Source organism: Oreochromis niloticus, linkage group LG7, assembly GCF_001858045.2.
Source record: "Oreochromis niloticus isolate F11D_XX linkage group LG7, O_niloticus_UMD_NMBU, whole genome shotgun sequence".
Taxonomy (NCBI): domain Eukaryota; kingdom Metazoa; phylum Chordata; class Actinopteri; order Cichliformes; family Cichlidae; genus Oreochromis; species Oreochromis niloticus.
In genome coordinates, this window is record NC_031972.2 from 54,793,267 (window position 1) to 54,808,017 (window position 14,751).

General features: G+C 39.5%; 1 protein-coding gene across 1 annotated transcript; it reads left to right on the plus strand.

Moving 5' to 3' along the window:
* Nucleotides 1-369: 369 nt before the first annotated feature.
* On the plus strand, nucleotides 370-12,696 carry elapor2a (endosome-lysosome associated apoptosis and autophagy regulator family member 2a). Its single transcript, XM_005470831.4, has 22 exons — nucleotides 370-666; nucleotides 2,161-2,281; nucleotides 3,617-3,806; nucleotides 3,887-4,034; nucleotides 4,369-4,458; nucleotides 5,109-5,214; nucleotides 5,317-5,469; nucleotides 6,860-6,948; nucleotides 7,056-7,236; nucleotides 7,335-7,463; nucleotides 7,889-7,979; nucleotides 8,099-8,201; nucleotides 8,288-8,425; nucleotides 9,014-9,277; nucleotides 9,365-9,538; nucleotides 9,632-9,815; nucleotides 10,085-10,181; nucleotides 10,268-10,369; nucleotides 10,478-10,604; nucleotides 11,004-11,182; nucleotides 11,499-11,667; nucleotides 11,756-12,696. The coding sequence occupies exons 1-22, from the start codon at nucleotides 571-573 to the stop codon at nucleotides 11,822-11,824; spliced, it is 3,000 nt and encodes a 999-aa protein (XP_005470888.1). The 5' UTR covers nucleotides 370-570; the 3' UTR covers nucleotides 11,825-12,696.
* The last annotated feature ends 2,055 nt before the right edge of the window (nucleotides 12,697-14,751 follow it).

Sequence of the window (14,751 nt, forward strand, 5' to 3'; positions counted from 1 at the left end):
AACATTTCGCTATATTTTGTATATTTAAATGTTTTTATGATAGCCAGATTTTTTAAATTAAAAAACAATTCTTTATTTTATGTAAGCAACACTTCAGGAGGACCAGGAGGTTAAAAGCATGAATCAAAGCAGAAGAAAGAAAATACAAAAATACAACGACAGCAACAGAAGGCAGCATTACTTCGCCTTCAAATTAAAGGAAAACTGGGGGCTTAACTTCTGCAGTCAATATTTATGCGTTCCTAAACACATCCATATCACAAAAATGACATCATACAAAATGATGCATTTCATTAATCACTACCATCACAAATCATCAACCGTACGCACCAATCTTTATTTTGAAAACCTTAACCGGAAGCCCCATTTTTTTTTTAATCCTACACTGCTTGAATCTGATGAGGCATCCCTGGAGCGCGCAGCGTAATTGCAGGTGGAAAGGCTGGGAAGCAAGAGGCGATACAAGCAGGTGTCAAGCCGGGTTCGGGTTCATGATACGTTCCTTTTTTCTCCTGGATTTCGGTTGTTTTTGTGTGTTTGTGTCCCCCCCGCCACCTTCGATGATCTACAATGCAGACCTCAGCTTGGCTCGTCGGTCGTTGCGCTCTCATCCTCTGCGCGCTCCAGCTGATGGACGGGGCGAAAGGACAGAAGCAGTGTACTGAGGTGAGGCTACAGTCAATCAGTCTGAGCTGTTTATCGCTATATCAAAATAACTGACAGTTTATATAGAAAAGAAAGAAAAGGCAGCTGCTGTGTCTGCGCACGCTTGAGCGAGTTTTTAATCTAGTGATCGAACAGTAAACACGATTAAACATTGATGTCACATTTCCGGGTCGATTTACGGTGTAGGATTGGAGTCCCACTATATAATTTGCAGCATGTGTGAAGACGCACACCTTAGCACTGCTTTCTGTTTAAATAACGCGAACAACATGGAGGAGTATGGATCACTCTTCAGGTCTGCTGTTTGTTGAACTTCACCAGTCTGTGCTATTAAGTTATCAGTTTCCTGCATAAACTGGCTTTTCCTTCCCTCTGGTCTGGCTCAGCTCAACACATCCTGACACTAGGCTGGCAGCACAACACACACACACACACACACACACACACAAAGGTGTCCCAAGATAGAGGAGCAACATTCCTCTAAGTCATTCAATGTTTTCACACTGACAAAGAGATTACTGCGGGCCTCCAGTTTGTTCCTATATGGTGGTTAATTCATTGTGCAGCTTTAGCTCTTCTGGGGAGGGTGAGAGTTACCAGAGCTGATATTTACGCTGAAAGAAATTTATTCTGAAGAGGACTTTGCTGAGTCATGGTGTGAGATGAATATTGAACAGCTGCCACATCAGTGATTGACCACAGCTCTTATGGAAGTCGCAAGAGATAACGAGGGTTTAGTGTTGCACAGTTCACAATCCTGTATTATTTTTTTAATCACTACAGCAGAAAAAGCAGTTTGTGTACTAATATGCTTGATTTAGCCTCATTTCTTGTGACCTTTATCAGAAAGCGTCACTGAGCTCTACCCTTAGACCCGCTTAAAACCAGGAAAAAAATCACTCCGCACACAACAGCTTGCATGTGCCGGGGTGTCAAAATCTGGTTTGGCTCAAGGAATAGCATTATGTAAACTGTCAGAAATTAGGCCACCCGCCTCTGTAGACACAAGATGAGGAGAAGCTCAGTGGAATCAAGAACACTGGGCCAGTGCTTTTCACTCATGGGCCACAGATTAAAACAATTACATGCAATAATCGAATGTCTAAGTGAGCCTACTTGAAATGTTAAAAGCTGCTGGTAAAATGACTCAGCCTCTTTCACCAGCAGCCCACTGCTGCCATCTCCCCTACTCCTATCACCATGGAGATGGTTTGTTGTGACCAGGGGCAGAAGAATGGTTTTAGCTTTAGAGATTACACTGTGACTGGCACTCATGTTTTTCAACCAGTAGCAGCTGGATACTGTAGTAATTCTTTGTTAGTAGCAAGCAGTCTGCTTTGATTTGCTGGTGATTCTTATCTGGAAGAGATGATTCTGTGCTTTGGTTTGGGTGGAGATGTTTGCTGACCTGCCTCTGGCCTATGTTTACTCAAGTTTTATGTCTAAGCCTGCTATGTTGACTGACTTCTTATGTTTTGTGTGTCTCCCTGGCAGACCGATTACTACTTTGAGTACACGGAATGTGACAGCACAGGATCTCGGTGGAGAGTGGCCATCCCACAGATCCCTGGGGCCTGTACTGGACTACCAGCGCCAGTGCAAGGCACAGAATGCAGTGAGTTAAGTGTGCGTGTGAAAAATGACTGAAGCTGATGTGTGTATGTCACCTTCTTATCAGTAGCTGGAATTTTCACCACCACAACCTGACTGAGTGTGTTTGGACGTCGACCAACCATAGCGTGAAGCTACAGGCCAATAACCTTGGAGCAAAAACGATGTTACATAATATCTTTCTGTGCTTGCTACGAAACAAGGCACATAATTGATGGCACGTGTTGAGGCCTTCAGTTAGTGGTTGTTTAATGTGAAGTGAAAGGACAGGGAGATGTTAGTGTAACTCCAAGAATGCACAGGTGCTCACTGACAAACACGTATCCTTGAGGATGTCAACTCAAGCGCGTTTGGCGCTTTTCATTGGGCCGTGTAACTAACCTTTCCAGTCGATACTAATGTATTTTTTTTTTTCTTAAGTAAAACTGTGAGTCATAGGGAGTGTTACTTTTTTTTTTTGTAGTTTTTGTTTGACACTCTTATCATAATGGCGCCTAGATGACACCGTTTCATTACATGATGGAATGCTCATGTTGGTGGTCATACAAGTTTGTTCCTTATCATTCACCTGTACAGGTTTGCCCAGTGCTTTTATTCAACACCACCTCACTAATGGATCAAATTCAACTATAGGGTTCATGGATGCTTTCTTTTCTTTTACTGTTTTCAAGCCTCCATGTGTTATGTATGCATAAATTGTTTGGAAAAAATGATTTTATTTATTATTTTAATAATAATAGTGCAGTGAATTTGAATGCACTGAAGACTGAACTAACAAAATGCTTTCCATATCAGCATTGTTTGTCATCTTTTGTTATTTTAAAAACATTTTTTGTTTCCTTCTTCCTCCTCAGACCAGTATTTATATACACTTGTGTTCTCATAGGTTCGTCATCTAATTCTAACTCGCATATGATATTTCAGTGTCATTCACTGTATTGAAATACAGCACAGCGCCCACTTACTGAGCTTATCTGTCACCAGTTGTTATGTGTAAGTATCAAAGTGCATGCCAGAGCAAACTATTTTTAAATCTAGCCTTGAAGCAGTTGCATGCTCTCACATTTAGCATAGAGAAGCATCACAATGCCATTAGACCAGAACAGGTATGAGGAAGAACTCTCCTCATACCTGTTCTGGAGAAATGCAGAGACACAATGGCTCAGTGAGGGGAAAACAAGTACAAAGAAACTGTGTAACAGATGTAAGAGTGAAGTTTTTCAATCACTGGGGTTACATTACATGTAATGGCTGATGCGACCATGCTTTTTGCTGTAGAATGTGAAGAAGGTTGGTAAATTCAATAACTGTTTTCTTTCTCTTTCGCTGTGTCCACTAGCCTTCTCGTGTAAGGCTGGAGAGTTCCTGGAGATGTCAGCTCAGGAGTGCACTCAGTGTGCAGCAGGAAGCTACTCCCTCGGTAGCGGTATCCGCTTCGACCAATGGGATTACATGCCTATAGGTTTTAGTAGCCTAGCAACCTCCCTGGAGAACAGCCTACCGGGTTATAACAGCCTCACCTGTAACAGGTAATTGAGTAAGACATTAAAAAAGTGAAAAAGTTGGGGAAAATACTATGCTGGATTTATTTTTTTTTTTTTTCTTGTAGCTCTTCCTGGGTTCCTCAGGGAAACTATCTGGAGTCCAACAGGGATGAATGCACAGTCTCTCTCATCTATGCTGTGCATCTGAAGAAACAAGGCTCAGTTAGCTTTGAGTACCAGTATCCTGACAGTAACCTGCTATTTGAGTTCTTTGTGAGTATCTGTTGCCTTTCAGTGCTGCCATCAGTTCATTATTATTAGTTGTATATACATCTATCTATGCTATTTTATTTGTAAGGAGCCTGCAAGAGCTAATTAAAAAGTATTATAGATTGTGCTCAAGCTAAAGCATAGTAACATAGTTTTCTTGCAGTTAATTCTAGTACTTCTGTTTTTTGTATTTTCCCCATTACACTTATCCTAACACAGCATTAATGTAGGTATGCATGTGTATGCATGATCATGCACAATGTTGTAATTGAAAATTACTGTGAAGAAAGGGGGAAGGTTTTGATCTGATGGGCACTTTCTGCTTGTGTGTGTTTAGATCCAGAATGACCAGTGTCAAGAAATGGATCAGTCTGATGACAAGAAGTGGCTCAAGCTCACCAAGCATGGCGAATGGGCAACTCATACGGTAAATGTCTCACAGAGCAAGATGCCGAGTAGACAGAAAGGGCAGGTTTTTGGCCTTGTTCTCCCAAAACAAATGTATTGTGTAACATCCACCCAGCGGATAGAAGCAGGAAGCGTGTACACAGAAAGGAGCTGGCATCATTTTATACTGTCTCCAGTAATTTTCCACTCATGCTGAAAATGAGCCTTTGCACGTACATATTTTGGTTTCTGCACTGTGAATTAAAAAATACAATTAAATGTAATATATGGATCTTCGTGAGATAGATTTCTAGTGGTGGTACTGCTCCTTGCTTCTTTTCGCAGGTTAGATTAGACTTGTTTGGTTCAAGAAAATGTTCCACATTGTTCTGCTATTTTAATTCCTTAATAAGAAAAAAAAAATATATGAATTTACTTGCATGGCATTATATGCTCTGAAAACAAAACAAACAATTTGTATAAAGTTACGGTTGTCCTGCATACTTTGTAGTTTATGTTTTCTGAACTTGTGCTGTTAAGCTTTATACTTCATAGGTAGATCGCTATAGAGTTACAGCTTAGCTGCTGCAATTAAGCTGATCGCATATAATGACCTTTCTTAATTTTCAGATGGCAAATATTATTAATATTTAAACCCAAACTGATGATGCATTGACATGTCTATTCTAGGTGAACCTGAAATCTGGCACCAACATCCTTTACTGGAGGACCGGAGGTGTTACGATGGGAAAGAAAGTGGTGAATCCTGCACTGCTGAAAAATATTCATATTGAAGGTTGGTGGTTACTTTTGCTTTTTTCTTTTTCTCTTTATAAACAATGACTAAAAAATAGATCAAACAATCACTTCTTCTTTCTATCTTTTCTGCTCCGCTCAGGTGTTGCCTACACATCAGAGTGTTTTCCGTGTAAGCCGGGATCTTTCAGTCGAGTCCCTGGCTCCTCCTCATGTGAACCCTGTCCTCGGGACACCTATTCTGGCCATGGTGCCAGTTCCTGCACTCCCTGTAACACCAGCACTCAGTATGCAGGTATGAATAAAAAGCTAGATTTGCCATTTCAAATCTGTTTTGAATCCTAATTGCTATCACTGCTATTCACAGAAGCACATCTAAAGGATATAGATAGAGCTTGTCCTATTTTTATGTCACAGTTGTCAAACTTTAGAAAAAGAAACACAGTGTGCCCGTGTGATCGCAAGGGAATAGCAGGTTTTGGCAACTGGGGCAGCAAAAGTAATGCTTGATCTTTATGTTAGTATATTTGCTAACATATGTAATATGATAGGAAGGCAGCCAATGCACTAGAATCTTGAACTAGAAGTTTTGATTTTTTTTCCCAGGGGGTATGAACGAGGACTTTTCAGTTAAAGTATTGTGGTTATTTTATTTGTATGATGTATCTTGTAACATACTTTTACATACTGCTACATAATGTTAACATACTTTTTGAAAATGTATTTATTTGGATCTTTCTACTCAAGTGATTTAAAAAAAAAAAAAAAAACATTATTCACTTTTTTTTTTAAAATTGGCCTGTACCATATTAAATAGGCACATCTCAGGATAAACATTAAGGACTGCCAATAAGTTGCACCCCTTTGGATTATGAACTAAACATGACACAACCTACTCCTTGCCTGGGACAATGATTGGCCATTTCTTGTAGGTGCACTGTTGACCGATATGTATTTTGATGTTATTTTTTTAATATTTTCTAATTGAGCTGTTCTCAGTGATGTGTTTTATGAAGACCAAAAGGCAAAACCAGCTGATATGGCAATACAGCTCTTCTGTGTACTTCAAACGAGTTGTTCAGACTGTTTAACCATCTAATAAAATTAAAGTTGTAAGCTGAACGAACAGACAATTCCAGAGTCTTTACTGAGGTAAACTTTGCCTTGATAAAGAATCATATAATGCATTTAATTAATTTTCTGTTTAGTAAAGTAATTTAAAAGTGACTGGATACAGCTAGATACGGTAGAGAATTAGGGCCACCGGGGAAAAAAAGTGGGCACGTCTTTTTTTTCTTCTTTTCCAGAATTCTGAGAAAAAAAGTCAGAATTCTGAGAAAAAATAATTCTGAGGAAAAAGTCAGAATTCCGAGTTTAATCTCAGAATTCTTTCTTTTTCTCAGAATTCTGGAAAAGAAGACACATGCCCATTTTTTTTTTTTTTTTTTTTTTCCCCCAGTGGCCCTAGTCCTCTTCCATAGCTAGATCATTCAGGGAATAAACATATTTAATTTAGTACAGCTGCTTTTAGATATTGTGCGACTGCTGGTTTACTAGTGTTGTATCCATATAAAAGGAAATGGGGGGGGGGGAATCAATTCTCCTTAAAATTGTTCCTGTTTTTAAATAATTGTATTTGCATCTCCTATGCTAATATTAATACAATTTATCCCCACTTTTCCAAGCTGAGGGATCTTCCTCATGTAAGGACAGACCTCCCTGTTCCATGAAGGATTATTTCCAGATCCACACAGCTTGTGACCAAGAGCGCAAGGTGAGAGAAAGGAGGCTACCTCTTTACTAAAGAGCCTGTTGAGACTCACTCTATAATCACAGTTTGTCCTTTTTATTCCAACTCACACCTTTTCTATCTGATTTCAGACACAGGTCATATACAAGTGGGTTGAACCTAAGATCTGTCTTGAGAATGTGACTGGAGCTGTGACATTGCCTCCAAGTGGAGAACGAGAGCCCTGCCCCCCCTGTAACCCTGGTTTCTATAACAATGACACGGCCACATGCTCACAATGTCCACCTGGAACCTTTTCCGATGGCATGAAACGTACTGAAAACTTTCTATCTTACAGTCCTCATTTGTCTTTCACTTAGCTTTTGTTTCATGCGGTTTCCCAATTGTATTTTTTACTGTTTGTTCCCCAGCATGTCAGCAGTGTCCTGCAGGCTCTGAGCCCACCTTGGGGTATGAGTACAAATGGTGGAATGTTCTTCCTTCTAACATGAAGACTTCCTGTTTTAATGTCGGCAATTCCAAGTGTGACAGTATGAATGGTAGGTGTTTATGGCAAGATATGCTCACTTTTGCTCTTTCTCTCAATTCTGGTCTATTTTGTCACTGTATTGTGTGATGAATCCGATGAAATGACTCAAAAAGCATGGCAAATATTTGGCTACCATTAGCAACACAACACTAACCGCAACACCCTCACGACACTAACCGCAACACTGACATGACATTAACTGCAACGCTGACACCAACGCACCCCCCCCAACAACAAAAACATCACCTCCTATGACAACAATGATGCCAACAGCTCTTCCTCCTCCTCCAACAAACTAGCTTATTTTGCTCATGGGGGGAAGGGGGACGGTTTATCTTTATTTTAAGCAAATACACCAGAGTTTATGCAGTTTCCTAAATGTCTATACATTATTATACTATATTTATTTATTTATTTATTTATTTTCGTTTTCAGGTTGGGAGGTTGCAGGTAATCACATCCAGACTGGAGCCGGAAGCTCTGATAATGATTACCTCATCCTCAACCTCCATGTTCCTGGATTCAAGTAAGGATAGTTGCTTTGAGTTTTTTTAGCCTCCATCACTTTTGCCACTGAGCTATTTCTTTCAGTTGTGACTAATTCCCTTCTTCTGTCTTCATATGCTTCTGTTTATTTGCCATCAGGCTTCCTACTTCAGTGTCGAGTCATTCAGGGGAAGAATTTGGTCGCATTACATTTGAATTTGAAACTTCTTGCACAGCTGACTGTGAGCTCTACTTCATGATGGTGAGAAGAGTTCCTGACATGATTGTTGCTCTGAAAAATGCTACCATAGATTTTCAAACCAGAAATTTGTCTAATGAATCTTTTAGGATGTAAACAGGAAGAGTACAAAAATAGTGGAGTCTTGGGAGAAAAATAAAACAAGGCAAACCTACACACACATCATGACAAAGAATGCTTCAGTTTCCTACACATGGGCCTTCCAGAGGACTAACCAAGCTTCGGATGTGAGTAGAAGTACACAATTACACACAGATATGAACTAATTTAAACTATATTCACTTCAAAGCTGTCAATGAATGATGTTCATTAATACTTTCCATCCATCCATTCATTTCCTTCCACTTATCTGGGGCTGGGTCATTAGGGCAGCAACCTAAGCAGAGAAGCCCAGACCTCCCACTCCCTGGCCACCTCCTCCAGCTCCCACTCCCACTAAATTATAGTTATATATAAATATATAACTCTAATTTAATTTACCTCAAATGTTTTAGTTATCTCATATCATTGCAAACCTTATTACATATCATAAAGTGCAAAACTGTAAGAGTAACAGTAACTTTTGCTTCTTCCTTTTGGTTTTGAACTTGCTTTAGTTGTTGTTGTCATTGTGTTGTAATTTGTGCAATAGCTAATAAAATCTGAAATGACTGAGTTCTTGAGGTCCGACCACTTTAGGTACACAAAGTACTCCCTTCTTTTTGGTTCTAAAGATAAATTCGGAAGTGTCATTCAGTGTCTTGCACAATATATCAACACTGGAGATTTTATTTCATGTCATCTAGCTGATGTGTATTTATCTCTCTCTACCTAAGATACGTCAGTATGTCAAAGATGTGGCGCGAATCTACTCCATCACCGTGAGTAACGCGGTTGATGGAGCGTCCTCTGGGTGTCGGGTTTGTGCCCTCGGTGCACAACCGTCCAGCTCCGCGTGTGTGCCGTGCCCACCTGGGCATTACATAGACGCAAGTACGAGCCAGTGCACAGAGTGTCCACCTAACACGTACCTGATGCCTCACGCTGCACCAGGCCCTGATGCCTGCAAATCCTGTGGACCTTCCAGCAAAAGTGATAAGGTTTGTTGGTAAGATTGAGAAAGAAATTAAGAAAATTCTTGTTATCAGTAAGACAGTACACCAGATACCTGTGTATTTGTTTTCCAGGAGCACAGCTTATGCTATAGTGACTGTCACTTCACCTACACAGAAGGCAATGCCACTCTGACTTTTGACTTCAGCTCACTTGGGCCAGTGGGGTCACTGATGAATGGCCCAAGCTTTACCTCAAAAGGAACCAAGTACTTCCATCACTTCAATATCAGTATCTGTGGAGGAAAGGTGCGCAAAGATGAAAATGCGCAGAAAATCCTGCAATTTTAAAGGTGTTGTGCACAAATTGAATGTCATTGCAATTTTCTCTTTTTCTTTAAGGGTCAGTTGGCAGTATGTACAGACAATGTAACAGACCTATCCATCACCGACTCCCAGAGAGAAAAAGAAGGGCCCAATGCTATCACGACCTTCATCTGTCAATCAACAATAATCCCAGCTAGTGGACGAGGATTCCACACAGCCCTCTCCTCGCAGTCCATTAACCTGGCTGACACATTTGTTGGTTAGTGAGCATCAAACACAGAAGGTGGCAGTGAAGAGAATTGAATTTAGGATTTCTTTTTTATACCCCTATTTTTATTTTAAAAGAATAAAATAATTAATATGTGATGATAAGTAAAAGGTCCTTTTTTTTGGTGGGGATCATTACTCGTATAATATAAAAGGTCTTTTTTGCTGGTCTTTAAATGTTAGACTCCTGTCATAGAAAAGATTAAAGACAAATTAAAAGTAGACATATTATTAAGTCATACTTTCTATAAATATTAACAGGGGCGACTGTGGATGACAACCTTGAAGGAATAAGTGTAACACCAGATCTGTTTCCCAAGACCTCCAAGAAAGTCCCTGATGTCAACTTTTACTACAGGTGCCTATCATTACAGGCATTATTTATAGAGTGAAAAAAAAAATCAGTGCTTTAAGCTTCTTGCTTTCTGTGCTTTGTGGTGTAAGGTCTTTGGACACAACTTCATCTTGCGAGTTGGGTCGGAGCGTGGTGGTGAGACTTCGCTGTAACCCAGACAAGAGCACTACGGGGGAGCTCTCAGTACCCAGGTCTTTCTTATCTACGTCTCTCTAATTTTCATGTGTTGCATCACAGTTTGTAACTGTTCTGTACTGTGGTCCAGCTTACTGAACAAATTGTGCCTTTGGCTATTTCAGTCAGTGCCCTGCTGGAACGTGTGATGGTTGCACCTTTCAATTCTTATGGGAGAGCTCAGGGGCTTGTCCTACATGCACAGAAAGAGACTACCATCAGATAGAGGGAGTCTGCAAGGGAGGAAATCAGGTGTGTTTGTGGACATATACTTGTCTATGAGTACTAGATTTTTTTTAAAGGCACGTTTAATGTGAATTAAAACAGACTGTTTACTGCAGCTTTCATTTGAAGTGGTTTATATTCACCTCAGATTTTAAAATTCTTATCCAATTTTACAGCCAGTCAAGCAGCCAAACGGGTTATAATTCCACAACTGTTCATGCTAACAAGCCTAAAGGTTGTTAGCATCCAAAATATCCATGTATGTAGAAAAATCCCCCAAAGCTTAAAGTCAGCACTATAACAGTCTTTGTTTCACTTAAAATGCAGGTCGCTGGAATGAAGACAAACCTATTAAACACTTCAAATTTCTATTTACACTTACCAGTGTATGCTCTGTCCCATTCATATGTGTATATCCACCCTTAGGACTTGTTGTATGTGTGGAATGAACCAAAGCTGTGCATGGGTGGTGTGACCTTGCCTGCTAAGAAAACACAGGCCTGTGAGGGCATTGAGTTCTGGATCCAGCTTGGTGCAGGACTGGGAGCTTTCACTGCAGTTTTGCTCGTTTTCCTGACCTGCTATTTCTGGAAGAAGAACAAACGGTATCTTTAGCTTCTTGTTCTTTAACTTCCCACATCATTATTTAATTAAATTTTTTCCTCCTTTTTCCCCTTAACTCCCCTTAATAGTCTCCCCTTCTCCCTTTCTGACCTTCTTCCTCATCACTGCTGTAAGATTTTAGCTTTGCATGTTTTGTTTTTCTCCTTTTTTCTTTCCTTAACTTTGTCTCTTCTTCTCCATTATTACCGAATCCCATCTCTTGCCATTCTCTCTGTCACATCACAGTATTTATGTGGAGATTCTTCTTCTTCTTGTAAATTTCTGCAGTATTGATTCTGTCACTTGTCTCTGTGCAAGGTTGGAGTATAAGTACTCCCGGCTGGTGATGTCTGCTAATAAGGAATGTGAAATGCCAGTGGCTGACAGCTGTGCTGTGATGGAGGGAGAGAATGAGGCAGACATGGAGGATGAAGTTGTATACACAAAACCTTCTCTATTTGGAAAACTCAAAGCCATAGCATCCAAGGTGAGAGACACAGTATCACTATACTTTTACATATACTTTTAAAACCACATACTGTTGCCATATAATTCTCTTTTCATTTTCATTTTAGAGAAATGGAGATAACTATGAAAATGTGCAGCTAAACTCGGCTCATTCCAAAACATTGGTGTGGAGCTAGAGTGGAAGTACAGTGAAAGGGGCTGAGGGGAGAAATCAGACCCTCAAGAGACTTTTCCCACTTTGTGACCCCTAGCTAACCACCCCCTTTATAAGCTTTGATACCTGGAACACCAACTGTTTGTATGTGCACACACATATAGACACAACATCAGAGCCATGTTCAGACGAGTCACACTAACCTGGTGGCCTTAAAGCTTGGTACGATGGAGCTGTCCAGTTAAAGACTGTGAAGCAGGTGTGTGACTGACACTTCCTGATAATTGTCTGATTCTAATTTATTTCAGGAAAAAATTGATAGAAGAGCTCAGGGTAAGACAAAGACCTATTTAAGATGTCCTGTTTTGCAATTTTTCTCTCTTCAGTTTGTGTATCGTCCAATATTTCGTTGATGCCTGTGGTATAGTTCATCTTCAGGAAAGCTATGATTTGCCTTTCCGTATCCCACAGATGTTAACACAGATTGGTTTATTCTTTTCATGTACAATCATTATCTTCTCATGTTTTTGTTGTTGTTTTTTATTTGAAATTATATAATGAGGAGAACTACTGATCAGTTGAAATTTGAATTTGCCATATTCTGTTTGGGTTGTGGTGTGGACTGTCCATGTACATCAAATAAATCATGATGTATTTATGTATAACCTGAATCAGTTTGATTATCTCATTAAAAAAGCTGCTGAGAAATTAAGCAATAACTACATGTGACTTGAGGTCAAGTCAAATGTATTTGTTCAATACTATTTAGACTCAAAGTACTTTTGCATGCTTTGCAGACTGAAAAGAGGAATACAAAGAGACATTTAAAACATCTGTAAACATATGTATATAAGCTTGCACAAACAGTCATTATTAAAATATGAAGACATTTCACAGATGTCCAGTTATATAGATCTGGTGCACTTGCTTCTATTTAAATGGGATCATCACCAAAAATTCAAGTTGTTTCTAATACAGCCTTAGTAAAAGCTATGTCAAATCGTCAGTAACACTATGGGGGGGATCCATAAAAAATAGAACTGCCAAACAATAATGTAACTCATGAAGAAATATGCACTCATCAACTACTTTGTTAGGGGATCCTATTGACATGGTCAAGATGACCTGCTGAAGTTCAAACTGAGCATTAAAATAAAGAAAAGAGATCTAAGTGACTTTGAATGTGGCGTGGTTGTTGGTACCTGACAGGCTGGTCTGGTTCACACACAACCATCCTCAAGGTTTACATTTCCCCACAGAGGCAGTGCTTTGTGGGGAAATGCCTTGTTGATGTAAGAGAAGAATGGCCAGACTACTTTGACCTGATAGGATAATGAGAGTAACTCAAATAACCACTTATTAAAACCAAGATATGTAGAAGAGCACCTCTGAATGCACAACATGTCACAGCTTAGAACAGATAAGCTGCAGTAGCAGAAGGCCACGTTGGATGTCGCTGTTTTCTTTATCATGACGGTGAGTTCAATGTACTCATTTGGCCTCCACAGTTACCAGATCTAAATCCAATAGAGCACCTTTGAGATTTGTGCAATGCCAGATGCAGGAGATAGTGCTACATTGCAGTGGTGATGTGTTTCAAATAAGGTCATTTTGAATTTGATGGGAGCAACATATCTCCAAAAAACTTGGGACGTTAACAGCAGCTCATAAATGTGAGCAAAGGAGACCATATGCTGGAATTTTGGGAGAGGTGATAATGGACTCACTAGCTGCTCACCAGTCCTGGTCTTCTTTTTTGTATTTTTGGTTTTCTGGTGTGAGAAATATTTGACCCATGTTATCCTAAAAAAGAATTTCAAATTTAAAACAATCAAACCACAAATGGGGATTTCTGTTTTCTTAGTCCAGTTTAAATGAGCCTTGACCCAGAGAAGACACGTGTTTCTGGATTATGCTTGCAGTGATTTCTGGAAGTGTTCTCAAGCCCATGCAGTGATTTCCATTACAGAATCATATCTGTCTGTTAATGGAGAGCTACCTGATGGCCCAAAGATCACGAACAATCAGTACTTATTTTTGGCCTTCTGCCTCGCTCAACGAGATTTCTCCAGATTCTCATTATCTTTTGATGCACTGTAGATGAGGAGTTATTGAACATCTTACATTAAGGAAAATTATTCTGAAATTGTTCCACAATTTGTAGATGCAGATTAGTGAACCTCTGCCTAGCTAAGATGCTTTTTTTTTTTTAAAACAAAAAATACAGAATCTTACTCACCTGTTGCACAATTAATTTGGCACAATTGCAAAATGTTCCTCCAGATGTTTCTTTTTAGTAATACTTACATTTCCAGCCTTTTGCTGTTGAAATGTGTGGCTGCTATCAATTTCAAACTAAGCAAATATTGTTCAGGAAATAGTTAAATGTCTCAGTTTAATGTTTATGAGATTTGCAAATGATTGCATTATGTTTTAATTAAATTTTACAAAGTGCCCAACTAGTCATCACAAAACAAGTTTACAAATAGGGCAGAACTTCATTCCCTGGTTTTGGTATTAGGTTGTTAGAGTGGAATGAATGGCATTCATCAATCAGAAGATTTATATCGTGGCCTGAAAGCATTCAGTATTTCCAAACCCCTCTGGCACTTGGCTTCAAAAGTAATATGATATCCTACCAACGGAGGGCACAATATTACCTTAAAATGATATATTACTTTTTAAAGTTACCATTGCACAAATCATCATGCTGGCTCAGAAGTGGCTACCTTTGACTTACTGATATACAAAAATCCCCCTCGTGGTTAGAAATAATACATTTGATGAGACAATTTTTTCCCACTTTTTTCCTTAGCAACTCACCCAGGTCTTCACTGGCATTCACTATATCGTCCTGCAGAGGTCAGTCAAACATTAAGATTTTAAAAGGGAAACTCATGTCGTTTAATTTAACGTACTCTCTGATTTTTTTCCGGGTTTTTGCTTCCC

Excerpts from the sequence above, each read along its gene's own strand:
- elapor2a (XM_005470831.4), top strand. The coding sequence starts at position 571 with ATGCAGACCTCAGCTTGGCTCGTCGGTCGTTGCGCTCTCATCCTCTGC. Across the intron at positions 7,237-7,334 it reads CTTTTCCGATGGCATGAAAC|CATGTCAGCAGTGTCCTGCA; the intron begins GTACTGAAAACT and ends TTTGTTCCCCAG. Across the intron at positions 8,202-8,287 it reads GTGAGCTCTACTTCATGATG|GATGTAAACAGGAAGAGTAC; the intron begins GTGAGAAGAGTT and ends TGAATCTTTTAG.